Source organism: Bos grunniens, chromosome 15, assembly GCF_055505025.1.
Source record: "Bos grunniens cultivar Pamir isolate PY7600 chromosome 15, Bosgru_T2T1.0, whole genome shotgun sequence".
In the NCBI taxonomy this organism is placed as follows: domain Eukaryota; kingdom Metazoa; phylum Chordata; class Mammalia; order Artiodactyla; family Bovidae; genus Bos; species Bos grunniens.
The window spans coordinates 40,741,841-40,769,425 of record NC_141179.1 but is presented as its reverse complement, the minus strand read 5'-3'; the positions used below and the strand labels follow the sequence as shown (position 1 = coordinate 40,769,425).

The 27,585-nt window shown below is 44.7% G+C and overlaps 1 protein-coding gene and 1 long non-coding RNA gene across 5 annotated transcripts in view; one reads left to right on the top strand and one right to left on the bottom strand.

The window, feature by feature from the left end:
- Positions 1 to 27,585, top strand: part of PARVA (parvin alpha) — a 179,548-nt gene that overhangs the window by 142,434 nt on the left and 9,529 nt on the right. For both annotated transcript variants that reach the window (XM_086340000.1, XM_086340001.1), the window contains 6 exons: positions 2,335 to 2,393; positions 3,982 to 4,001; positions 5,508 to 5,569; positions 6,232 to 6,300; positions 8,921 to 9,022; positions 10,061 to 10,133. In XM_086340000.1, the coding sequence (XP_086196126.1) occupies positions 2,335 to 2,393; positions 3,982 to 4,001; positions 5,508 to 5,569; positions 6,232 to 6,300; positions 8,921 to 9,022; positions 10,061 to 10,133 (385 nt within the window). The remainder of the gene's footprint in view (positions 1 to 2,334; positions 2,394 to 3,981; positions 4,002 to 5,507; positions 5,570 to 6,231; positions 6,301 to 8,920; positions 9,023 to 10,060; positions 10,134 to 27,585) is intronic.
- LOC147357718 (uncharacterized) overlaps positions 10,627 to 27,585 on the bottom strand; it is a 38,960-nt gene continuing 22,001 nt past the window's right edge. The window contains exons 3-4 of one of the 3 annotated variants that reach the window (XR_015142050.1): positions 14,850 to 15,025; positions 10,627 to 12,052 (exon numbers count right to left, since the gene is read on the bottom strand). This is a non-coding gene — a long non-coding RNA (uncharacterized LOC147357718). Of the gene's footprint in view, positions 12,053 to 14,849; positions 15,026 to 17,168; positions 19,026 to 27,585 lie in introns of those variants that run through there. The other 2 variants (XR_015142053.1, XR_015142051.1) reach the window with 2 other exon arrangements.

Below are 27,585 nucleotides of genomic sequence, written 5' to 3'. Positions count from 1 at the left end.
ACTAATTGGCCTCACTTATTGGGCTCTCAACTGTGTCAAGCATGGCATGAAGGATTTTATGGATATGCGGCCAGCCCAGAGCCTCCTGGTATATGCATCTTCCTAGTGAATCCAGGCCATCTCTATTGTATCATTTTTTTTTTTTACCAATCAATAAAGTGTGAATCCATTTCATTATATTTTTTAAAACTATGATTCAGGATTTGTGAGGATGAGGGGTGAAACAGTGGTCACTGCAGGCCCGTGTCTCATGCCTTATTTTGAGCTCAGTTATAGGCCATCAGAAGCCTATCGCTGGTTTAATTTCTCCTGCAGGCCGTTTCGTTAGCATGAGGGAGAAAGGAGGACGTGTTACGTAAAATGGCATCAAGGCATGTCAGGTTTTATGGGGTGTTTTGCTTTATCAAGTTAAACAGGCACAGAAGCATGACTCAAATGGCTGTAAGATGCTGACTGAACTAGAGGGTTAGTTCTTTAGGGAACAAATAGTGGATCGAAGTGAATCAGGATGCTATGAGGGGCACTGAACCCAGAATTCTTTTCCATTCTATGTACAAGCATTTATTAATTCTGTCTGTTGTTGGAGATGAGGTTTGATGTCTGTGAATGGCCTTATTAGTCCTATGTGAAAATTTTTACATATGTTGAAGCTGAATTTGGAGACAGTCCTGGTTTATCCTCACTGGATCTTTTTTAAATGGTATTTTACATTTTTTTCTTCCTTTTTTGCTTTGATAGTTCATTCTTCTTAATCTAATCCAGATACAGGCATGGCCTTTATCCAGCTCTACCTTTCCTTCTGTAAAAGGATTTTGTAAGGATGCTAGTTTCTGTGGCTGTTGGGAATGCCAAGAAAAGCTTGTGAAAGTTGGGCAGGAGGGTCAGAAGGTGGGCTTTAGCTAAGAGAATGAAGCTTGGAGGCTCCTTCTTGACATACCTTGGCCTTTGTGGAAGATGGATTTGCTCTGACAACCTCTTGCCATGCCTAGACTATCTTCCAAGTGTCTGGTAACTGATTGAGTAGGGACCTGATGAATGCATCTCTCTCCTCACCTTCATCAGAAGGTCTCCCTGAACCCCAGCACTGCTTCATCAGCTCACATGCCCACATAAACCAGCACTCAGTTGACTAACAGTAGGGACTTCTCTTGGTCCACTGGCTAAGACTCTGCGTTCCCAAAGCAGGGGACCCAGGTTTGATCCCAGATCAGGGAACTAGATCCTGCATGCTGCAACTAAGACCAGGGGTAGCCAAATAAATTAATTTTTTAAAAATTGACTAATAGCCGCCTCTGTCTCTCCGAACAGCATTCTGATCGTCCCTGTGCTCCCCGGACTCTGCCTTTTTTGCTGGGGCCATTCCTCCCACTAGAGTGGTCTCTCATCTGTGTCCAGCCCAATCCTAGGCTGACCCTGCCAGCTGAAAGCACTTGTTCTGGTCCTGCTCTCAGCACTTCCTCTCTGCAGGGGGCGACCATGTTATTGCTTATCCACCACACATTTGAGAGGGAAAGAAGATCCTTTTCTAATAATTGAGCTGGGTCCTAAGGCATAAACCAGGGGCTTGTTTGAGGAAAACCTTCTTGCTTACCTGTTCATCTACCCCATTTTATTCTTAAGTTCCTCGAGGTCCGAAACTGTCATAAGTCCAACAGAGGGGCTTGTACGGAGAAGGCACTGATTACTGAAATGGAGAAGAAAGAGGATGAGTTGATGGGAGGGGGTAGACAGATGATGGGCAGATGGATGAGTGGATGGACTTACAAAGTGCTTACCCTTTTCTCAGAGCATAAGCTAGTTACCTAAGGACTGTACTACTTACTTAAAAGCTCCCCTAGTTAAACACTTTTTAAAAACTCTCCTCCTGAGTTCTCCAAGTTGGCCTCAGTTCCTCCACCCAAACCCACGCCCCTCCCCCCCTTCCCCCACCCCGCCCCCCAGTTAAATGTGTTTCTCGGCTTCCCACTGTGGCCCCAGTCGGAGGGCAGACACACCCTGGCCTTCATTTCCATTTGGTTTACTGTGGATTTCTCCAGGAGGCAGTGTGCTTCCAGCAGAAGGTCTTCCAATAAAGAAAGAAAAGAGTCACCATCCAAGAAACAGCCGACTTGTTTGGAATAAACACTAATTGCACTTAAGTATAAATGGTACAGTCCAGTCCCAGGAAACCAGGGGCCTTGTTTCACTTCTAGCGGTATCTCATCGCTGGATTCATTTCTTAAATGCCAGTAACTTTCTCAGTATCAGGAATGTTAATCAGTTTTTTGTATTTTTCTAAAGCATATTTTTCTCTCCTCCTCCCCAACCCTCTCCCCACCCCACCCCCGTTTTCAGAAACGAGAAGGAATCCTCCAGTCTCGGCAAATCCAAGAGGAAATAACTGGTAACACAGAGTATGTCAACACCATTGTTGCCAGCGATTCTGTAATGGAACACAGATGTTTCTCCGAAATTCATCCATTTGCTGATATTTAGTTTTCATTTATTGGGATTGCAAGAGGGATTAGACTTCAGCCAATGATTATAGTTTAGCCTTTTCCGTGCATTCAAAACATGCCTCTCAATGCTTAAGGTACAAACTTGGGTGGGGAAGTGGGGAGAGGGAATTAGCCGTGATTGAAAAATTCTAATTTTGTGGCACTCCAGGAAAAAGTGTGCCCAAAAAAGCCAACCAGCATGAAATCGTCATGCCATAAACATGGGATTGAATTTAAATTGTTAACCTTCAAAAGGACGTTTTTCTTCCTTTTCTGAATCTGATTTATATGGTCACGTGCCATGACCCAGAAAGTCCCTCTCTACCTTACAGTGGTGGATTTTTTTTTTTTTAATTTACATTCACAGAAACTGGAATATCCGAATATGTAAGAGGTTTGTCATAAGAAAGATAAGTTTTGTTCTCAAGCACAAAGAGTGGGATGGTGTGTGGGGGTCTGAGATCGGTGGGCAGGCCTGAGCCCTGGCCACACGCAAGACCAGGCAAAATTTATTTGTATCTTCTCCTGCTCCTCCAACTTTCCTCTATAATCCTTCAAACAAGAAGAGCCAGTGGAAAGGGCAGCAGCACATGAAGCAATGATTACACCCCCTAAAACCTCACCACCCAAGGATGGAGGAGAAAGCCATCCTTGGTTTACTTGACTTGAACACTGAGTTCATTATTCTTCGTAGTACACTACCTGCAAGCCATTGCTTAATAGGTGATAGATATACAGTTAGAATAAACATAATAAGAATTGAGAAAAAAGATGTATTTAGCATTTAGTATATACTAGAAATTATACTGAAATATTTGTATATATTAACTCATGTAATGCTCAGAACATCTGATTGAGTTGTTTACCATGTTATCTTCATTTTAAGGGTAAGCAACTTGGAGCCCAGAGAGGTTTGGTAACTTGCCCAAGGTCACACAGCAAGGAAACGGCTCTGTAAGACTTAAACCTAAGTGGTCTGTCCCTAATTCTTGTGCTCTTACTACTTTGCTGCATCACTGCTATGAGTATGGTTCCGATTCCTGCCCTCTTTGAGAAAACCTATGCTAGGTCAATGGCAGGTGTGCCTTGGTGGGTATCACAGGATGGACAGGAGAGAGCCAAACCTACCTTCCCAAGCCAATGCCTTCAGCAAACTGGGCAGTGAAATGCCATATTGGGATGGTCCCTGAGCCCTGCTCCTAAAACATCGTTGGGGATCCTGAATTTCTGAGTCCAGTATTTCTCAACTGTAAGCAATAATATGAGTTTATTTAAAGCAAGAAATAAAGTTAAAGCAAGTCCTTTAAGCATCACTTATACCAGGCTCTGTGTGAACACCAGTATATCTGTAAAGCAAAGGGGAAAAAGAAGTGGTAATGTGGTAAAGACCACCCATAGTTGGAGACTCAGTGCAGAATAAGATGCCAAGGAAGGAAGCTTTGGGGGGTCTGCAGCCAAAGGTGAGGAGAGAAGAGTCACACTGTTTTTTCTCTTCTTCCCGCAGGGCTCTTTCTGGAAGGCATGGTGAGTTGCGTAAGATTGTCCTCTGGTGCTGGTGACTGCCAGTGGGGTCTAGTTAATTCTGCAGCAGCTAAAGAACAGGCACTCAGCTTGCTTCCTGCCTGTCTGTCTGCGCCAGCCTGGTGACAGGGCTGGCTGGTGGGGAGGTGGGGTCAGCCGCTGGTGGGAAGAGAAGGAACCACGGCTGCAGTCCTCCTGCAGGTCACTAGACTGTCGACACTGCTGGGCTTCTGCATGGGTCCTGGGCGCTCGCAGGGCAGTCTTGCTCTGCAAATATTGTGGAAGTAGAGCAAGTGATGCGCACAGCACAGTCCCCTTTCCCTACTCTGTCCAGCCCTTCTCAAAGCTGCTTCTTTGCTCATCACACCTCCTACCTCTCCCATTTCCCAGAACCTTGGGTTTATTTCTAAGGTCTCTGAATGTCCAAGATCACAATTCCCATTCTCAGATTTAATCATCAAGAGTGGGTGCAAGAGTGGGAGAGGCAGCGCAGGACCACGAGCCTCCCAGGCCTGGGCTCTTCTCGGAGACTCCCCATTCCCATTGGCAGATCCGTCTCCACTCTTTCTTTCTACTATTTATTTTTTATTTGTTTATTTGGCTGCATCGGGTCTTAATTGCAGCATGCAAACTGTTAGTTGCGGCATGTGGAATCTAGTTCCCTGTTCAGGGATTGAACCCAGGCCCCTTGCATTGGGAGCAGAACCTTAGCCACTAGACCACCAGGGAAGTACCTCCTTCCACTATTTCACCCCTCAGATCAGAGGACCTAGGGGCTGTAGCAAGGAAAATCCCTGCAGGGGGCATGGCTTCACTATTTTCTCTGATTCTATATTCACTGTGGATAATATTTTGAAATATTCTAATCATACTAATAATAAATCAGCAGATACTTCAGAGTTTAAGGACCATGTACTTTCTAGTCTTTCATCCTCATAACCCACCTAGGGGAGCTTCATGTCCAGTGCACATTTTACAGAAGAGGAAGGCAAGGCTAAAAGGATTGGAGTGACTGGATCCCTCAGGAGCGGGCCTCCCCTTCTGTGGGCAGCTCTGTGGCTCCCAGTCTGCCTATCTGCCCTCTACCAGGAAGCCTGTCTGGGTTTTGAAAATTAGGGAGTGAAGTGATTTGATATTTGGATGATATTCTGCTTCCAGAAAGCTTCAGAAACACTTTAGAACCATGACTAAATCATGGTATCAAGGAATACAAAACTGTGAAGAGAAATGGCCAGTTCCAAGCCAGTCTGCCTGCTAGAGCCCCTCCAAACCCAGCCTAAAGAGAGTCGATGTAGAGGGTGGACACACGAGCTCACACACACACAGGGGGAGAGGCCCCCAAGATAAGAGTCCACCCCAAACCTCTGCCCAAGCCATTTCCCAAGTTTCCAGCACAGTTTATCCCCCAGAGAATTCTCACCTGGAGTTGACCACTAGTCTGTAGAGCCTGGGGCCTGGGGCCTGGGGCGGCACTAGCTCTGGGCTCTATTTGCTTTCTCTTTTTTTCAGAACGTGATGCCTTTGACACCTTGTTCGACCATGCACCAGACAAGCTCAACGTGGTGAAAAAGGTGGGAAAGAGGTGCCTGAGAGGGAGGGCGGGAGGGAGGAAGGGGAGTGAGGTGTCAAAAGACATCAGGAAAACTGCCCCCAGCAGCTTGCAAGCTTTCTGAAACTGGTGTCATGTCCAGATGACCACAAGCACAGGGCTTTCCTGCTTGATGTCTGTTTCACCTGTCTTGTTCTTGCTGGATGCCTTATCTAGTTTCTTTCTTCTCCCATTCAGATGACAGCATCTCTGGGAGGTTCTGAGGCTATGGGCCCCTGTCTTCCACCCACACTGAACCCCCAGCCATCCCTGCTCCTCACGCAGACCTCCCTCTGTCTCCCTGGACACAGGCACCCGTACCTAGTGGAGGGGGGACCAGAAGGGACCCGATGTGGTCATTTCTCCTCTGGCCCCTGAGCCTGGGCCCAGGCACCCAGCTGTCATTCTGTCCTCTCACACCCCCTGCTCCTTGCCCAGTCTTGGGCCTGGCTATTTGAGTCATACAGTGCCTAGGACTGCAAATCCTGGGGGCCGCCCTTCTCTGTGGACACAGGAATTCCACAAGAGCTTCACTGGCTGCGCCCGCCTTGGCTGGACCTCGTCCTCTGTCCTCACGGTGGAGTCACGGGGCAGCCTCCAGGGCAAGATCTCCATCTCAAGGCCTGGCTTGTGCTTTTCTTCTAGACACTCATCACTTTCGTGAACAAACACCTGAATAAACTGAACCTGGAGGTCACAGAACTGGAAACCCAGGTGGGTGACAACCCCGAGTGCAGGGTCGGGGACAAGACCCCGCAGGACCACCACTGTTCCCAGGGCCCCCCGTTGCCGGGAGGCCTTCCACCCTGACCCTGGAGCTTCTCTGGGGAAGGGAGGGGAATTCTCTTCTACTCAGAGGGGTGAACTGCATGAGATTTCTCTGAATTTTTTCCTATTTTTCATTTTGAAAATCTGCAAAAATATTGTCATGAACCCCTGTGTACTCTTCACCCACATACACCAATTGTTAGCATTTGTCCACATTTAGGGATTTTTTTTCCTCTTCCCACCTCTAAATACTTCAGCATACGTCTCTTAAGAACAAGTACATGCTCTTAGAGAATCACAATACAGTAATGACATTCAGGCAGTTTTAACATCAGTGCGGTGTTAACCTATTTTGGTTGAACCGTGTGAAATTGCTGATACTTGACTACTCTTGACATGAGCAGTGTCACATGGTTCAAAGAAACACAGATGTCCTGATATTCTCACCTGATACGTTTAGTCGTCATGTCTCTTTAGTCTCTTTTTAATAAAGAACAAATCCTCAGCCTGTCTGCCTAACACTGACATTTTTGAAGAATGAGAGCTATATGGTGCATAGAATCTGTTTCTCTCTCTCATGATTAGAGGTAGGTTATGCATGTTCAAGAGCAGGACCACTGAGACAATACTGTGTTCTCAGGTATTTTTGTCCATCAGTTCTGTACCTGGGGGTGGTAACTTTGATCACTTGGCTAAGTTGGCATTCTCCCAGATTTCCCTACTGTAAAGCTCCTCCCCTTTATAATTAATAGCTAATCTGTATTTAGCAGCTACTTTGAGACTATGTAATGTGTCCCATTTCCCAATCTCCTTTCATTTGCAATTAATTTCTAAGTGTGATTTTCTTTTGAATACATGGGCACCTCCTATATTTTTAAGGGTAATTCCCAGGTCTGTGACTGAGCTCTCCCTGGGTATGTCTCGACTCTGAGGCAGCAGCATATATGGGAGACGGGGACACTCTGCAGAAGTAATGATTCCTGGAGAGAGCTGGAATGAGCCCTTGGAACTTCCTTTTCACTTTTCATGGGCAGGGAAGGGGGTCTCTGCTGAGCACATGTGGGGTCTGTCTGCAAGTTTCACCAAGTCATTAGAACTGCAATCGGGGGTGGGAGCAGGCTAGGTCTATGGCACTCAGAGCTATGAGTAACCCTGACCCTAACCCAACGTCCTCCTTTGAGTTGACAGATTGGATTCTTTCATCCTCAACCCATTCCAGCCACATCCAGAGGAAGACCCAGCTAATCTGTCCCATGGAAGGGCCTTGATTTTGACACAGATGTTGGGGTCTGCTTCTCATGGTCCACCCTGGGGTGGCCTGGAATGAGTCATGCTCAGGCCCTACCTGCCTGACTTGAAGGCCAGATGGATGAACACAGGGAGGAAGCCACTCCTAGGTCAAGTTCATGCTCAGGGTGGTTTGCCCATAACCAAGATTGAGCCACAGCCCCACCAGCTAGTCACCCAGGAGAGCTCAGTCTCTGGGCCCAGCCCAGATTCTGGGTAATTCAGTCTAATATTTTAAAAGTTTCCTAAGATGCTTCCAAGAACTTTGACCTCTTGTGAACTCTAGCAACTGTTGTTTATACAAATGTTTGATGGCTCTGCCTCCTTTGAAAGGTTCTAGAATATCAGGTATGCACCTGACCGCTCATATCTTCATTCAGGCCATTTATCTTCTAGACCCACAGCACCTACTCCTTTCACACTCCCCTCATCTCACAGCCCCCACTGTGCCCACAAAGCCTGCCCAGCACACACGTGCCCCCCTCCCTTGAGTGGAAAGCCTGCACCCCCTGCTTGGCTTCAGCGCCTGTTGTTCCTTTTGACCAGGTTCTCAGCCAGTCAGGCCTCTGTTGTCCTTGATGGAAGGAACTAGCTCTAAGCCTCCTGCCATGGCCCTGAGCACACGGTTGTGCTTTGTCAGCAAGAGCCAGGACGTTGTGTCCTGACCGCTTTGTTGTTTTCCAGGATAAAAAATAACAATAGCTAATACGTGTTAAGTGTTGCCTACATGCCAAGCAGTGTTCTAGACAACATAAACATATTTATCCTTTCCCTCCTGCTTGCCCTCCCGAGCTAACTCCTGCTCAGCCCTCACGTCTCCATCCAGACAGCACCTTCTCCGGAAGCCTTCCCCGGTGCCTGCCACGGGATGAGTGACCTCTCCCAGTCTCACGCAGGCCAGCATGTTGCCCTCCCTCAGAGCAGCAGCAGCTGCATGTCTGTCCTCCACAGGAGTCTCCCCACTGGACCGTGAGTTCCTCCAGGGCCGGAGCCACACCTGACCCACCTCTGTGCTCCCTGTGCCAGATCAGGGCTTGGTACAGAGTCGGTGCTCAATAAATACTGGACCATTTGAGATCAGGAGCATGGGCCTGTGTGTGGACCAGCCGGACTTGGGGCAGCAGGCCTTCCCACCTTGGGCCACTGTTCGTCAGTGCCCGCCAGCAGCCTGCCTGAGGACATAGCCTTTGGGGGCTGACCTGGAAGCTGATTGGCCCCTGGATGGGCCGGGGCTGGAGGGCTAGAGGGCCCAGTGCCTTCACCTGGCTCTCTCCTCCAGTTTGCAGATGGGGTGTACCTGGTGCTGCTCATGGGGCTCCTGGAGGGCTACTTCGTGCCCCTCCACAGCTTCTTCCTGACCCCAGACAGCTTTGAACAGAAGGTAAGAGGAGGCCCCAGCCCACATGCCTGACCCATCTTCCCATACTTGTACTGGGACCATCTGGGTAAAGGTGGCAGCTTCCTGTCTCCCCAGGGTCTTCAGTGGTTGGATGAGGGGGGCCGTGGTGACGCACAGCTGAGCTGGGAAGCAGCGACTTACAGGCCCCTGAGCATTCCTCCCCTGCACCCCAGACCCCTGGCCACACCCTCCTGCCGGGGGCCACAGCCCAGCTTCATCCCTCCCCAGAGGTGACAGGGAAGGTGGCTGCAAAGTGGTCGGATGTGAGGCTCCCTCTCAGCCGAGTTCTGATGCCTCTCCTGGGCTGCCACTGCCCGCCTGCTAGACAACGGGCATTTGGCCCCAAGCAGAAACCTTTCTCTGCCTCTTGAATGTCTTTTTTTCATAAACTTTATTTTTAGATTTATTTTATTTTTGGCCACACAGGGTCTTCCTTGCTGCTCACAGACTTTCTCTAGTTGCTGGCGAGCTGGGGCTGTTCTTCATGGCGGTGCATGGGCTTCATGCTGTGGTGGCTTCTCTCATTGTGGAGCAGAGGCTCTAGGGCTCACGGGCTCAGTAGTTGCGGCTCGCAAGCCTAGTTGCTCCACAACATGTGGAATCTTCCCAGACCAGGGTTCAAACCGGTGTCCCCTGCATTGGCAGGCAGATTCTTAACCACTGCGCCACCAGGAAGGTCCTTTTGAACATGTCTTACTGTCTGATTCTTTCAACTGTGAGCACAGATGTTCCTGAGTTTACAGTCCTGGCAGTGACTCAGGAACACAGTAGGACACGGAGAAGATTTTTAACTCCTCCAGGAGTGCTTCACCAACAGAGGCTAGGCCTCGTCCACACTCTGTGTGGCAGCCCCACTTTGGCTGCCTTGTTTCTGCTTCAAAAGCCAGCCTCAGTTTAGCTCAGCCCCTGCCCCTCTGGCTACAGTGCTCGTTCTTCCACTTTCCAGGGGCAGGTCCCAGGGAGCCTCAAGGGGCCAGGAATGAATGTGCAGCGCCTCACACACTTCATTTCTCTTTCCAGGTCTTGAATGTCTCCTTTGCCTTTGAGCTCATGCAAGACGGAGGATTGGAAAAGCCAAAACCACGGCCAGAAGGTACTTTGCTCTTCCCTGGGTTCGTGGCAAGAGGCAAGACCTTCCCCTGCACACAGGCTTTCACGGCAGAGAGCATGATTCGTGTTTGATACCAGAGGGAAGACTGTCTTCTCTGAAACCTTCTTTGCGGTTGCAAGGGAAGGTGGGACAGGGTGCAGCTGCTCAGTTCTGGGGATCCTTGGTGAGCTGCAGATTGCACAGCCATGGGGGAAAAAAAAAAGGAACCTGAAATCCCACGTGTGGGATCATCAGTATAAGGGCCCATGCAGACAGGATGCAGAGCAGAGGTGCTGCTGCAGAACTGTCCTGGCCTGATTTCCAGGTTCTTCTGTCCCTGGACAGGGTGCTGACCTGCCTGAGAGCTATCTCCCAGGTAGGCAAGGGGAAGATGCAGAGGTCATCACAGGCGCTCTGCTCTGAGCGTAATTACCTTTTCTGCGCTCTGCCAGCTCCAACTCTGCCTAAGGACAAGGCTTGATTTGTCAGGTTTGCGTTGCAAAGGTTAAGGCTGAAAAAATGCAAAAAGCAGCAAAATGCTCCAGCAGCGCTCCCTTGCTTGTGCTTAATTAAAGCAATGTGCGCATTTGTGCATGTCGGAGGAGATGGTGGGAGTTGGGCTCAACTGGAAGGATCAGATAAGGCTTTTGTATTTTTTTTCTTTTATACTGGAGTATACAATGTTGTGTCGGTTTTAAGTGTACAGCAAATTGATTCAGTAATACACATAATGGATCTATTCTTTTTTAAAATTCTTGTCTCATTTAGGTTATTATAGAGTATTGAACAAAGTTCCCTGTGCTATATCATAGGTCCTTGTTGCTTATCTATTTTAAATATAACAGTGTGTACATGTCAGTCCCAAACTCCCAATCTATCCCTTCCCCTCTGGTAAACATAAGTTCCCTAAGTCTGTGAGTCTCTCTCTGTTCTGTGGTAAGTTCACCAGGATCATTTTTTCAGACTCTGCGTATAAGCGATATCATATTGTCTTCGTCCGGTTTACTTCACCTGGTATGACAGTCTGTAGGTCCATCCACGCCGCTGCAAATGGCATAATTGCATTCTTTTTAAAGGCGGAATAATATTTGTTGTATATATGTACCACGTCTTCATCCATTCATCTGTCATGGACATTTAGGTTGCCTCCACGTTCCAGATATTGTAAACAGTGCTCCAGTGAACATTGGAGTGCATGTATCCTTTCAAACCATGTTTTTCTCCAGATATATGCACAAGAGTAGGATCATTGGATCATATGGGAGCATTGTTTTTAGTTTTTTAAGGAATCTCCACACTGTTCTCCATAGTGGCTGTATCCATTTACCTTCCCACCAATAGTGTAGAAGTCCCCTATCCCCGCACCCTCTCCAGATTTTGTTTGTAGACACTTTGACGATGGCCATTCTGACTGGTTTGAAGTGCGATCTCATTGTAGTTTTGATTTTCCTTTCTCTGATAATTAGCAACGTTGAACACCTGTTCATGTGCCTCTTGGCCATCTATATGTCTTCTTTGGAGAAATGTCTATTTAGGCCTGCCAATTTTTGGGGGGGTATTGTTTGTTTTTATATTGAGCCACATGAGCTACTTGTAAATTTTGACGATTAATCCCTTGTTGGTAGCATTGTTTGCAAATACTTCTCCCATTTTGTGGGTTGTCTTTTCATTTTATACATAGTTCCATTGTTGTGCAAAAGCTTTTGAGTTTAATTAGTTTAGCTGACAATGGTGAAGCAAGTCTTGGAGGGATTTGATGCCAAGGCAGCGAGTTTGGACTTGATTCCATAATAGTAGGAGTCATGGAAGGTTCTTGAGCAGGTGGGTGGTGTGATCAGAGCTCTATTCCAGAGAGATGACTTGGAAGGCAGTGTGAAGAACAGATAGTTAAGTGTGGGACACCATCAGCAGCACTGGGGAACCTAAGAGGAAAAACAAGCTTGAGAGGGGACGTAAGCGTCAGCTTTGGAAACCTTGAGGTTTTGACCAAAGAGAATTGGAGTTCAGGCCAAAGACCAGGGCTGTGGTTATATCATTGCAAGTCTTCCACTTATACACCAAGCGAGAATGGAACAGCAGGAAAGCATGTAAAGAAAAGGGAAGGGCTAGCAAAGGCAGTGGCACCCCACTCCAGTACTCGTGCCTGGAAAATCCCAGGGATGGAGGAGCCTGGTGGGCTGCAGTCCATGGGGTCGCTAAGAGTCGGACACGACTGAGCGACTTCACTTTCACTTTTCACTTTCACGCATTGGAGAAGGAAATGGCAACCCACTCCAGTATTCTTGCCTGGAGTATCCCAGGGATAGAGGAGCCTGGTGGGCTGCCGTCTATGGGGTCGCACAGAGTCGGCCACGCCTGAAGCGACTTAGCAGCAGCAGCGACAGTATCTTGTGGGAATGCCTTTACTCATGAGGCTGGAGGACAAAGCAAGAAAACCAGAGGAAAGAGGTCGATTGTGAACACATTAGTTGGTCCTTGTCTCATGACGCTTTCCAGACCTCAGTAACTATCAGCTGGCCAGCAAAAGCCAGTTTCTTAGTCCTATTTATCACCTTGTTTTGAGCACCTGGTTGCTGCCAGAGGTGAAGTTGTAGCAATGCTGTTGTCCCTTTTGAGGCTTTCTCCCTGCAAGGCCACTCGAGCCATTCTAATGCCTTGAAAAGTGGGCTCTAAGCGGTCCTGTGGCCAGCTGTTAAAAGCACCCTGCTTCTGGGTATGGGAAATGTAGCAGGAAGAGTTCTGGCCAGCATTTCAGCTGCATCTTCTTGATCTGCTTAATGTGAAACTTCCTGGTTACAGATTGGAAGTTCTCCTTCTGACACCAGTTTTCAAGCATTTATAGCCTTTAACACAGTTTTTCCAATATCAATTAATCTATAGGGATATTTCAGCATATAGATGACATTTCTTATATAATTATTGAACTGCTTAATATGAAATTTCCTGAGTGATGTGAATGGAAAAACACGTCTGTTTTATTTGCTATTATACTGGGCACTATGCCCATGCTGAGAATTTCCAGTGCATAAAGTAGAAGTGAAATGGAATTCTGTGAGACTGTACTTTGTGAGACGTGTACCCCAGCATTCTCTCTTGTTTCTTTGCTTCTACCTGGGAAGTGAAATTTGGTAGTAAATGCTGTAGACTTTTCAAAAAGTGCTAATCTAGGTAGTTTTTTGAGGGTGTTTCAACATCAAACTGGCTGTAGCAGAGGCATTTTTTTATGGCAGACATTTTTAAGGTCAGGAAAATGCTTCCTCTGCCATGCTGCTTCACACTCAAAGCTCTGTTATACCTGGAAATCCCCTGGAAACTTTGGGTTTCCATCTCAGATGACTGTTGCTACTCACGCTTCATAATCTTTTAGTGCCCCAGTTGCTGCTCAGTCATGTCTGACTCTCTGCAACCCCATGGACTGCAGCACTCCAGGCCTCCCTGACCTTCACCATCTCCTGGAGCTTGCCGAAATGTATGTCCATCGAGTCAATAATGCCATCGAACCATCTCATCCTCTGTCATCTCCTCCTCTTCCAGCCTTCAATCTTTCCCAGCATCAAGGTCTTTTCTAATGAATCAGCCCAGTTAGTGTAAATGCAAGCCAAGCTTTAGCATCAAGTTCATGGCCAAAAGAGCAGCTGAAATATCGGCATGAAGGTGGTGGCTTTTTATTTAGGGTGTCATACCATGCCTCTTCAGTTGCACATGACCACTCTGTAATCATTCAAATAGACTCATCTTTGAATATGGTTAAGATACCAGCACTCTAGGCAGATGGGGACTAGAAGACACATAGAACCAGATAGGAATGAAGTCTGCATGTAAGACAGCCAGCAGGCAGATGGAATGTCTAAAATATAAGGAGTCTAAGAGCTGGGACCAGGCTACTTCAAACAATGCTGAGAATCCAGGCAGGTTAGTTGTAGATGATCAATACTGTTTGTGGAAGGATTTGGTCAGAGGCTGGAAATATGGGAAATGATTGAACTTCCCTCCCCCATTCCCTTAGGAGATAGTTTATAGACCAGTGGAAAAATTTTGAAGCTCTGATACAAGTGTTAGCAAGGATGTACAGCAACAGAGGCTTGCTCTTTGTCCTTGTGTGCTTGCATGCTAAATCACCTCAGTCGTGTCCAACTCTTTGTGACCCTATAGACTGTAGCTTGCCAGGCTCCTCTGTCCATGGGGTTCTCCAGGCAAGAATACTGGAGTGGGTTGCCATTTCCTTCTCCAGGGGATCTTCCTGACCCAGGGATCAAACTCACATCTCTTATGTCTCCTGCATTGGCAGGCAGGTTCTTTTACCACTAGTGCCACCTGGGAAGTCCCTATTTGTCCTAGGTAATACATTTAAGATTTTATCATAGGGGCCTCCATGGCACAGTGGGTAAGAATCTGACTGCCAATGCAGGGGACGTGGGTTTGATCCTTGATCCAGGAAGATTCCATGTGCTGTGGAGCAACTAAGTCTGTGCGCTCTGGAGCCCACAAGCCACAAGTACTGAAGCCCATACTCCACAACAAGAGCAGTCACCACGATGAGAAGCCTGAGCACCACAGGTAGAGAGTAGCCTGCCTCAACTAAAATAAAAGAGCACCCGCAGCAGCTAAGTCCCAGAGCAGCCAAAAATTTAAAAAAATAATTGTATTTAAGATTTATCATACAAATGTAAATGTATGATTCAAAAGGTCCACGTCCTAATCCCTGGGACCCATTATTACCTTACATACTAAAAGAGATTTTGCAGATGGAAGTTGAGGATCTTCAGCTGGATCCTCATTGGAACCCCCCAGATGATCCAGGATAACCAGAGTGATGCAACATGAGAAAGACTCCACCAGCCATCGCTGACTTTGAAGATGAAAGGAGGCTGTGAGCCAAAGCATGCAGGCAGCCCCTAGAGGGTTAGAAAAAGCAAAACAGATTCTCCCTGAGAATCTCCAAAGGTGAACACAGCCCTGCTGACACCTCGATTTTATCCCAGTGACACCCGTTTTAGATTCTGACCTTTAGAATTGTAAGATGATAAATTTGGATTTTTTTAAGCCACCAGATATATGATAATATGTTAAAGCAGCAATAGAAAACTAATATACCCTATGACTAACAGTTCCACTCCTAAGTACACAGGTCCATATACCAGGCCACTAGTCTAAGAATATCCATAATAGACTATACTGGCATATGCATCCCCAGTAAGCAAGCTAAATACATTGAAGTACACTCATACCATGGATTATTGCACAATGGCAACAATAAAAAGGAATGAAGTGAGAAATCACGAGAGAGACTTCTAGTTGCTGAAGCATGAAGAGGTCAGTGATTATCCTCTGCAAAAAAAGCAAGTGTAAAACTGGACAAAATGCTCAAAAGCAGCCATTTCAAGGCACTGAAAACTCACCAGAAGTAGTCAAGAAATTGAGAAATTTTCTTGAAAGACAACAGAGCAGAGTTAGTTAGTGATACCTCAACAAAACCATAAAATATACATCAATGAAATTGTTTAAAGGATGAATCCTATAAACAATTTTGAGTAAAAAAAAAATTCACAAAATAATGTGTAGTATAAATCTGTGTATTATGAAGTATAAAAATAGGCAAAACTACAGTTTGATGTTTAAGGTTCATATATTGCTGATGGAACGTAATCTTACATCCTATGTATCAAGAGTAATCGTGATAAAAGTGGGGATAGTGGCTACCTTTGCAGGGTGACTGTGAACCTGAATGCAGAGAGGAAGGGGGTGCTTCTAGGGTACTGGCAATAGTCAACCTTGGACATGAATTGTGGTTACATGAGGGTTTTCATACAACTGTTTAAAACTCTGTGTGTGTGTGTATAGCGTGTACTTTTCTGGATGCTTGTCATATTTTAAAAAATTAATGTAAAGCTTATGGCTAAATCACTAGACAGGGTAGCAAATCACTGCCAAAATAACCCATACCAAAGGATGGAAACAGGAGAGCAAGGCAAAGACTGCATATGAGCTCCATCCGTTGGAGATGGGATGGAGGCTGGAGCACAAAGGACATCTTAGAGCCTGGGCTCACCCCGAGTAGGGGGCTTGTGACCACCCCATTCATTCCAGCCCCCACCAGTTGGTGGCACTGAGCCACCAGATTTCCTCCCACCTTGGTCAGGGAACTCAAAGATGGAGGTAGGAAGGCATCAGAGAAGGGACCTCAGACTGGGATGAGGGAGGCTGGGGTGGCCTAAGCGGGTCCATGGAGGGCCTGGCCTTGAGTCTGACTTGTCTCTTCCTTGGCCTTGACCAGACAGCCTCTGCTCTGGCGTCTATCCAGGAGCCCTACAGTCCTGTCTGCTCCCAGACAGGGACTCTGGACCAGCACAAAGAAGAGATCAGAGCAGTACTGACTTGCTATTAATACAATTTATTAGCCCAAGGTTTTAAAGAGGCTGTATTTATATTGCAGGGAGTCATAGATCATTCCTAGGAATCCAAAGCTCCTTTCCTAGCTGAGAGGGCCCACCTACTGGCCTACCAGGAACTACCTATGTGGCCCTTGGCTTTCTTGCTAAGAACACACAATAAGTAGTGTCTCTGCTTGTAGTCCCCCACTTCACCAGGCCCACCTAGTGGTAATGACCTACAGAAAGAATGAACTCAGATTTCTCAAGGAGCAGGGCTTACGTTATGTGAATGGTACCCCCTGGAGTTGTGCCATGGAGACTTAACAGACTTAAGCACAGACTTAACAGCTATCCGTTAAGCTCTATTACTAGGCAAAGATGGGAAAGTTGAAAGGAAACTACCATTTAGGGAGCCCTTCATATGTTCACAAGGCTTCCCTGGTGGCTCAGACGGTAAAGCATCTGCCTTCAATGCAGGAGACGCGGGTTTGATCCCTGGGTTGGGAAGATCCCCTGAAGAAGGAAATGGCAACCCACTTCAGTACTCTTGCCTGAAAAATCCCATGGACAAAGGAGCCTGGTAAGCTACAGTCCATGGGGTCACAGAGTCAGACATGACTGAGCAACTTCTCTCTCTCTCATATGTTCACAAAACCCAATCTCACCAGTAAGAAAACTGATTCCAAGACATCAAATAGCTTTAAGCAGATCATTAACCCATTGTAGTGAAGATACACTTCAAATTTTAGTGGACATTAAAACAGAGGAGACGTATCAATATGACAGAGTAGAAGGATGCAGAGCGCACCTCCTTCATGAGCACATCAAAAATATATCTACATGTGGAATAATTTTCACTGAAAACTAACTGGAGACTGGCAGAAAGACTCTTGTACAACCAACGCTATGTAAAAGACCTGCACAGAATTGGGTAGGAAAGGAAGGGCAGCGATCAGAGACCTCTGATCCTGGGAGGGGACGCAGATGAGGAGGGGGATCACATGGACAGAGATCCTCCCTGGGGAGGGGGCAGTCTAAGCCACATATTGGGCACCCTGGCCCTGGAATCTGACACCAGGTGGATGAGTCCCCTTAGGTTTGAAAATCAGTAGGACAAATAGGAGGGCTATATGAAACCTAGACTCTTCTCATGAGGAGCACGCTTGCTAGCTCTCAAAACAAGGCAGAGGAAGCCAATTGAAACAGCAGGGGACCCTGGCTGGTTTGCCATAACTGCCCCAGCCTGAGCTGAGTACTCCTCCAGCCCCACTTGCTCCATGAGGCTGCTCCACATAGGACAAGGGCTGCTGCAGCCGAGGGGAATGCTCAATTCTGAGGGATGGAGCTGGTTTGGACATGGAACAGCCTCTGAAAGGGGCAGGGGAAACTTCTACTGGTGCTTATGGAGACAGCACATCAGAAGCGGTCTAAGACCCTAACTAGGGCTGGGACTGCCACAGCGCACACACAGACCGCCTCTGTGACCCAGTCCAGCCCAATCCTGCTCTGCTCTAGGGAGATGGTGATGGGAGGGGGAGATCACACACTTACGGGGAACAGAGCCAGTTCAGATCCTACGTTAGAGCTTCTGCTTCAGCAACTTGAGACCGGACCTCTCTCCCAGTAGGGTGATATCAGCCACTGAGCAAAGCAGACGGCCCAGCTCACACCTAGCTCTACATGTAGCCCCTCCATCTCCAACCCCACCTCCTACCAACGTGACACCTGCCAGAACACCGTGGGGAAAGATGTGACCCATGCTTCTGTCAGATCCAGCTCTCCCACCAAAGCCACTGGACACATGCAGACTGTATAGAGTCACTTCCACACAAGGACATCCATGGAGTCAGTAACTGTTTCACCTAATCTCATAGGGACAGAGCAAATTAATCAAGATGACAAGATACAGGAATTTATTTCAATTGAAAGAACAAGAGAAAACCCTGGAAAAGAAACAATGAAGTGGAAGTAATTTACTTGGTAAAGAGTTCAAAGCGTTAGTAATAAGAATGCAAACTGTATTAGGGAAAAGAATAGATTAATACAGTGAGATTTTAATAAGGAACTAAAATATAAAAAAAGAACCCATCAGAAAGGGTGTGGAGAGAGGGAACCCTCATACATTGTTGGTAGGAATGTAAATTGGAACAGCCACTGTGGATTACAGTATGGAGGTTCCTTAAAAAACTAAAAACAGAACTACCATATGATCCTGCCGGAGAAGGCAATGGCACCCCACTCCAGTACTCTTGCCTGGAAAATCCCATGGACGGAAGAGCCTGGTACGCTGCAGTCCATGGGGTCACTAAGAGTCGGACACGACTGAGCGACTTCACTTTCACTTTTCACTTTCATGCATTGGAGAAGGAAATGGCAACCCACTCCAGTGTCCTTGCCTGGAGAATCCCAGGGACGGGGGAGCCTGGTGGGCTGCCGTCTATGGGGTCGCACAGAGTCGAACACGACTGAAGCGACTTAGCAGCAGCAGCAGCATGATCCTGCAGTCCCACTCCTGTGCATATATCTGGAGAAAACCATAATTGAGAAAGATACATACACCCTTATATTCATTGCAGCATAATATACAATAGCCAGGACACGGAAGCAACCTAAATGTCCATCAACAGAGGAATGGATAAAGAAGACATAGCACATATATACATGGAATATTATTCAGCCATAAAAAAACAGTGAAATTATGTCACTTGCACTAAAACTCGTGGACCTAGAGATTGTCTACTGAGTGAAGTAAGAGAAAAACATCATACAATATAACTTATATGTGGAATCTAAAAAATGTTACAAATGAACCTATTTACAACCCGGAAATAGTCACAGATGTAGAAAACAAATTTATGGTTATGGTAGGGGGGAGGAAGGGGTGGAGACATAAATTGGGAAACTGGGATTATACACGTATAATCTTAATTATTATATACACACTAACTATATAAAAGAGATAACGAATAAGGACCTACTGTATAAAACGGGGAATTCTACTCAATACCCTATATAGTGACCTACATGGGAAAAGAAGTTTTAAAAGAGTGGATATATGTATATGTTGAACAGTTCTATGAAGACCTACAAGACCTTCTAGAACTAACACCAAAAAAAAAGATGTCTTTTTCATCAAACGGGACTGGAATGCAAAAGTAGCAAGTCAAGCCTGGAGTAACAGGCCAGTTTGGCCTTGGAGTACAAAATGAAGCAGGGCAAAGGCTAACGGAGTTTTGCCAAAAGAATGCACTGGTCATAGCAAACACCCTCTTCCAACAACTCAAAAGATTACTCTGCACATGGACATCATCAGATGGTCAAGACCAAATTCAGGTTGATGGTGTTTTTTGCAGCCAAAGATGGAAAGACGCTATACAGTCAGCAAAAACAAGACCAGGAGCTGACTATGGCTCAGATCATGAACTCCTTATTGCAAAATTCAGCCTTAATTTAAGAAAGTAGGGAAAACCACTAGGCCGTTAAGATATGACCTAAATCAAATCCCTTTTATGATTATACAGTGAAACTGACAAATAGATTCAAGGGATTAGACCTGATAGAGTGCCTGGAGAACTATGGATGGAGGTTCATAACATTATACAGGAGGCAGTGATCAAAACCATCCCCAAAAAAAGGAAATGCAACAAGGCAAAATAATTGTCTGAGGAGGCTTTACAAATAGCTGAGAAAAGAAGAGAAACGAGAGGCAAAGGAGATAAGGAAAGATATACTCATCTGAATGCAGAATTGCAAAGAATAGCAAGGAGGGATAAGAAAGTGAACAATGTAAAGAAATAGAGGAAAACAACAGAATCTGAAAAACTAAAGATTTCTTTAAGAAAATTAGAGGTATCAAGGGAACATTTCATGCAAAGGGGCATGATAAAAGACAGAAACAGTATGGACCTAACAGAAGCAGAAGAGATTAAGAAGTGGCAAGAATATATAGAAGAACTGTACAAAAAAGTTGTTAATGACCCAGATAACCACAATGGTTTAATCACTCACCTAGAGCCAGATATCTTGGAGTCCAAAGTCAAGTGGGCCTTAGGAAGCATTAGTATGCACAAAGCTAGTGAAGGTGATGGAATTCCAGGTGAACTATTTCAAATCCTAAAAGATGATGCTGTTAAAGTGCTGCACTCAATATACCAGCAAATTTGGAAAATTCAACAGTGGTCACAGGACTGGAAAAGGTCAGTTTTCATTCCAGTCCCAAAGAACAGCAATGCGAAAGAATGTTCAAACTACCACACAATTGCACTTCTTTCACATGCTAGCAAGGTAATGCTCAAAATTCTTGAAGCTAGGCTTCAACAGTATATGAACTGAGAACTTCCACATGTACAAGATGGTTTTAGAAAAAGCAGAAGAACCAGAGATCAAATTGCCAACATCTGTTGGATCACAGAAAAAGCAAGAGAATTACAGAAAAACATCTACTTCAGCTTCATTGACTACACTAAAGCCTTTGACCAGGTGGATCACAACAAACTGTGGAAAATTCTTAAAGAGGTGGGAACCAGACCATCTTACCTACCTCCTGAGAAACCTGTATGCAGGTCAAGAAGCAACAGTTAAAACTGGAGGCAGAACAACAGACTGGTTCCAAATCAGGAAAGAAGTACATCAAGGCTGTATATTGTCACCCTGCTTATTTAACTTATACACAGAGTACATCATGAAAAATGCTGGGTTGGATGAATCACAAGCTGGAATCAAGATTGCCGGTAGAAATATCAACAACTTCAGATATGCAGGTGATACTACTTTAATGGCAGAAAGTGAAGAGGAACTAAAGAGCCTCTTAATGAAGTTAGAAGAGTGAAAAAGCTGGCCTAAAACTCAACATTCAAAAAACTAAGATCATGGCATCCAGTCCTATCACTTCATGGCAAATAGATAGGGAAAAAGTGGAAACAGTGACAGACTATTTTCTTAGGCTCCAAAATCACTGTGGATGGTGACTGTAGCCACGAAATTAAAAGACATTTGCTCCTTAGAAGAAAAGCAATGACAAACCTAAACAGCATATTAAAAAGCAGAGACATCACTTTGCCAACAAAAGTTCATCTAGTCAAAGCTATGGTTTTTCCAGTAGTTATGTACAGATGTGAGAGTTGGACCATAAAGAAGGCTGAGCTCCAATGAACTGATGCTTTCAAACTGTAGTGTTGAAGAAGATTCTTGAGAGTCCCCTGGACAGCAAGGAGATCAAACCAGTCCATCCTAAAGGAAATCAGTCCTGAATATTCATTGGCAGGACTGATGCTGAAGCTCTAATACTTTGGCACCTGATGCAAAGAGCAGATTCATTGGAAAAGACCCTGATTCTGGAAAAAAATTGAGGGCAAGAGGAGAAGGGGCTGATGAGATGGTTGGATGGCATCATTAACTCAATGGACATGAGTTTGATTTAATCTCTGGAAGATAGTGAAGGATAGGCAAGCCTGGCGTGCTGCCACTCATGAGATCACAAAGAGTTGTACACAACTGAGCAGCAGAACAACAGCAATATGTATACTTATAACTGATTCACTGCTGCTGCTGCTAAGTCACGTCAGTTGTGTCCGACTCTATGTGACCCCATAGATGGCAGCCCACCAGGCTCCCCCATCCCTGGGATTCTCAGGCAAGAACACTGGAGTGGGTTGCCATTTCCTTCTCCAATGCATGAAAGTGAAAAGTGAAAGTGAAAGTGAAGTCGCTCAGTCGTGTCTGACTCTCAGCGACCCCATGGACTGCAGCCCACCAGGCTCCTCCGTTCATGGGAGTTTCCAGGCAAGAGTACTGGAGTGGGTCGCCAGTGCCTTCTCCATAACTGATTCACTAGAGACAATTATATGCAAACAAATTTGACAACCTAAAAGAAATGGACAAGTTTCTAGAAATATAAAGCCCACAAAAATTGAATCAAAAAGACAGTTTGAACTGACCTATCACTCGAGATGAAATTTTTGTTGTTGTTGTTTAGTTGCTAAGTCATGTCCTACTCTTTTGTGATGCCATGGACTATAGCCCACCAGGCTCCTATGTCCATGAGATTTGCCAGGCAAGAATACAGGAGTGGGTTGCCATTGCCTTCTCCAGAATATCTTCCCGGCCCAGGGATCAAACCTGTGTCTTCCACACTGGCAGGTGGATTCTTTACCACTGAGCCATCAGGGAAATCCAGAGATGAAACAGAATCTATCAATTTAAAACTCCGTACAAATAAAAGTCCAGGACCAGGTGGCCTCACAGGCAATTCTACCAAACAAAGGAGAACTTATACCAATCCTTCTCAAACTCCTCCAAAAAACTGAAGAGGGGAAAACACTCCCAAAGACATTCTCTGAAGCCACCATCACCCTGATACCAATACCAGATAAAGATACTACCAAAAAAGAAAACCACAGGCTTATATCTTTGATGAACAGGGATGTAAAAATTCTCATCAAAACATTAGCAAACTGAATGCAACAGCACATGAAAAAGATCATAGACCACAACCAAGGGGATTCATTCCAAGTACACAAGCATGCTTCAGTGTATGCAAATCAGTCAATGTGATACACCACATACAAAAGAAAAGACAAAAACCACATGATCATCTCAATAGATGCCAAAGAAGCATATGATAATATTCAACATCCATTCATGTTAAAAACTCCTACCAATGTGGGTATAGAGGGATCATATCTCAACATAATAAAAGCTATTCATGACAAATCTATAGCCTATATAATACTCAATAATGAAAAGCTAAAAGTCTTCCTGCTAAAATCTGGAACAAGGACATACACTTTCACCTCTTTTAATCAACATAGTATTGGAAGTCCTACCAACCACAGCAATCAGATGAGAAAAAGAAATAAAAGTTATCCAAATGGGAAGGAAGAGGTAAAATTGTCATTACATGCAGATGTCACGATTCTATATATATAGAAAACCCTAAAGACTACATACAAAAACTACTAGAACTGACAAACAAATTCAGCAAGGTAGCAGGATATTAGATTAACGTACAAAAATCGATTGGATTTATTTACACTAACAATGAAATATCAGAAAGGGAATGTAAAAAACAGTACCAGACTTTCATGGTGGCCCAGTGGTTGGGAATCCACCTGCCAATGCAAAGGACACAGGCTCGATCCCTAGTTCAGGAAGAGTCCACATGGCATAGGGCAGCTGAGCCCATGTGAAACAACTACTGAAGCCCGAGAGCCCTAGAGCCCATGCTGCACAACGAGAGAAGCCCACACCCTAAGAAGCCCAACCGCGACTAGAGAGTAGCCCTGCTCGCCACGAGCAGAGAAAGCCCGCACACAACAGTGAAGATCAGCACAGCCAAAAACAAATAAATACAATTTAAGATACATATTCTAGAAGCAGCAGCCATGGCGGATGCATGTTGATGTATGGCAAAACCAATACAATATTGTAAAAAAAATAATAATAATTAAGAAAAAGTAAAAATAAAAAATACCTTTCAAAGTTGAATTCCCAAAAAAGAAATACTAGAAATAAACCTGACAAAAGAACTGGAAGACTTATACACTAACTATAAAACATTAATAAAGGAAATTGAAGGTGATTCAAAGAAGTGGAGAGATATCCCATGCCTTTGGATTGGAAGAATTTATATTGTTAAAATGGCCATACAACCCAAGTGTGTGTGTTTAGTTGCTCGGTCATGACCGACTCTTTGCAACCCCATGGACTGTAGCCCACCAGGCTCCTCTGTCCATAGAATTCTCTAGGCAAGGATACTGGAGTGGGTTGCCATTTCCTTCTCCACACAACCCAAAGAAATCTCCAGATTTAATACAGTCCTGTCACTCATGACATATTTCAAAGAACCAGAACAAATAATCCTAAAATGTATAAAGATCCATAATTGCCAAAATAATCCTGAAGAAAAAGAACAAAGCAGAAGGCATAATCCTCCCAGACTTTTGGTTACTACAAAGTTTCAGTAATTGAAGATAGTGTGGTACTGGCACAGAAACAGCCATATGGATCAATGAGACAGAACAGAGAGCCCAGAAATAAACCCAAACACCTCCAGTAACTTTATTTTTGATAAAGGAAGCGAGGATATACAAAGGGAATAAGACAGTCTCTTTAACAAATAGTGTTGGGAAAGTTGAAGGGCTGCATATAACTCAGTGAAGTTAGAACACATCTTCTCACCATACACAAACTCAAAATGGCTTAAAGATTTAAACATAAAACATGACACCATAAAATTCCTAGAGAGATCATAGGCACAACATACTCTGACTTAAATCGTACCAGTGTTTTCTTAGGTCAGTCTCCCAAGGCAATAGAAATAAAAACAAAAATAAACAACTTACAAGCTTTTGCATAGAAAAGGAAACCATTTTTAAAAAGACAATGTACAAACTGGGAGAAAATATTTGCAAGTGATGTGACTGACAAAGGCGGGTAATTTCCAAAATACACAGCAGCTCATACAGCTCAAGAACAACAACAAAAAACAACGCAATCCAAAAATGGGTAGAAGACCTAAATAGATCTTTCTCCAAAGAAGAAATAAAAATGGTCAAGATACATGGAAAGATGCTCAGTCTTGCTAATGACTAGAGAAATGCGAGTCAAAACTACAGTGAGGTACCACTTCACACCAGTCAGAATGGTCATCATTACAAACTCTACCGGGGCTTCCCTGGTGGCTCAGTCAGTGGTCAGGAATCCACCTGCTAATGCAGAAGACACATGTTCAATCCCTGATCTGGGAAGATCCCATGTGCCACAGAGTGACTAAGTCCGCGCACTGCAACTAGTGAGCCTGTGCTCTAGAGCCTGGATCTGCAGCTGCTGAGCCCATGTGCTGCACTGCTGAAGCTTGTGTGCCCAGAGCCTGTGCTCTGCAGCAAGAGGAGCCACCACAGTGAGAAGCCTGTGTACCACGACTAGAGTGGTCCCTGCTCGCCACAACTAGAGAACAGGCCCGCACGGCAACAAGACCCACCACAGCCAAAAATAATGAATACAGAAGTAAATACAATTATTTTTAAAACTCTACAAATAACAAATGCTGGAGAGTATGTGGAGAAAAGGGAACTCTCCCACACTTTGGTGGGAATGTAAGTTGGTACGGCCCCTATGGGAAACAGTATGGAGGTTCCTCAGAGAACAAAAAACAGAATTACCATATGACCCAGCAATCTCACTCCTCAGAATATTTCTGGACAAAACTACAATCCAAAAAGATACGTGCACCCCTGTGTTCACAGCAGCACTCTTCATAATAGCCAAGACATGGAAATAACCTAAATGTCCACTGACAGATGAATGAATAAAGAAGAATCCATACATATATTAATACACAATGGAATACTACTCAGCCATAAAAAGGAATGAAATGATTCCCTTGGCAGCAACACAGGCACAACTAGAGATTATCATACTAAGTGAAGTCAGAAAAAAGACAAATAAATACCATATGTAATCAGTTATATGTGGAATCTAAAATATGACATAAATGAATGTATCTACAAAACATAAACAGACTCATAGACAGAGAACAGACTTGTGGTTGCCAAGGTAGAGGGGGTTGGGGAAGAGATGAAGTGGGAGGTTCGAGTTAGCAGAGGTAAGCTATTATATATAGAGTGGATAAAGAACAAGGTCCTACTGTATCACACAAAGAACTAATATCATCCTTCTCAACTGTTAAAAAACACTGGAGAGAGGAGAACATTCATAAATTCATTCTACAAGGTCATCATTACCCAGATACCAAAATCAGGCAAAGATACTACAAAAAATAAAAAATTACAGACCAATATTTTTGATAAATATAAGTAAAAATTCATGACAAAAATATTACCCCAATTCAACAATATAAAAATCACAAAATTAAATGGGACTTATCCCAGGAATGCAAGGATGGTTCAGTATGCCTAAATCAATGTGCTACATCACATTAAAAAAAGGAAGGATACAAATCATATGATCATCTCAGTAGACAAAAAAGGTATTTGACAAAATTCAACATCCATTCATGATAAAAAAAAATTCTCAAAGTTGGTATAGAAGGAACATATCTTGATACAATAAAGGTGATTTAAGATAAGAAAGCCTTTTTAAGTGAACAATGTAAAGAAATGGAGGAAAACAATAGAGCAGGAAAAACTAGAGATCTCTTTAAGAAAATTAGAGATAACAAGGGAACATTTCATGCAAAGATGGGCATGATAAAGGACAGAAACAGTAAGGACCTAACAGAAGCAGAAGAGGGTAAGAAGAGGTGGCAAAAATACACAGAACTGTACAAAAAAGGTCTTAATGGCCTGGATAACCACAGTGGTGTGGTCACTCACCTAGAGCCAGACATCCTGGAGTATGAAGTCAAGTGGGCCTTAGAAAGCATTACTATGAACAAAGCTAGTGGAGGTGATGGAATTCCAGTTGAACTATTTCAAATCCTGAAAGATGATGCTGTGAAAGTGCTGCACTCAATATACCAGCAAATTTGGAAAACTCAGCAGTGGCCACAGGATTGGAAGAGGCTGGCTTTAATTCCAATTGCAAAGAAGGGCAATGCCAAAGAATGTTCAAACTGCTGCACAATTATCCTCTCATTTCACATGCTAGGAAGGTAATGCTCAAAATCCTTCAAACTAGGCTTCAGCAGTATGTGACGGAGAACTTCCACATGTACAACATGGATTTAGAAAAGGCAAAGGAACCAGAGATCAAATTGCCAACATCTGTTGAGTCATAGAAAAAGCAAGAGAATTCCAGAGAAACATCTACTTCTGCTTCATTGACTACGCTAAAGCCTTTGACTGTGTGGATCACAACAAACTGTGGAAAATTCTGAAAGAGATGGGAATATCAGACCACCTTACCTGCTTCCTGAGAAACCTGTATGCAGGTCAAGAATCCAGTTAGAATCAGACATGGAACAATGGACTGCTTCCAAATTGGGAAAGGAGTATGTCAAGGCTATACATTGTCACCCTGCTTATTTAACTTACATGCAGAGTACATCATGAGAAATGCTGGGCTGGATGAATCACAAGCTGGAATTAAGATTTCCAGGAGAAATATCAATACCCTCATATATA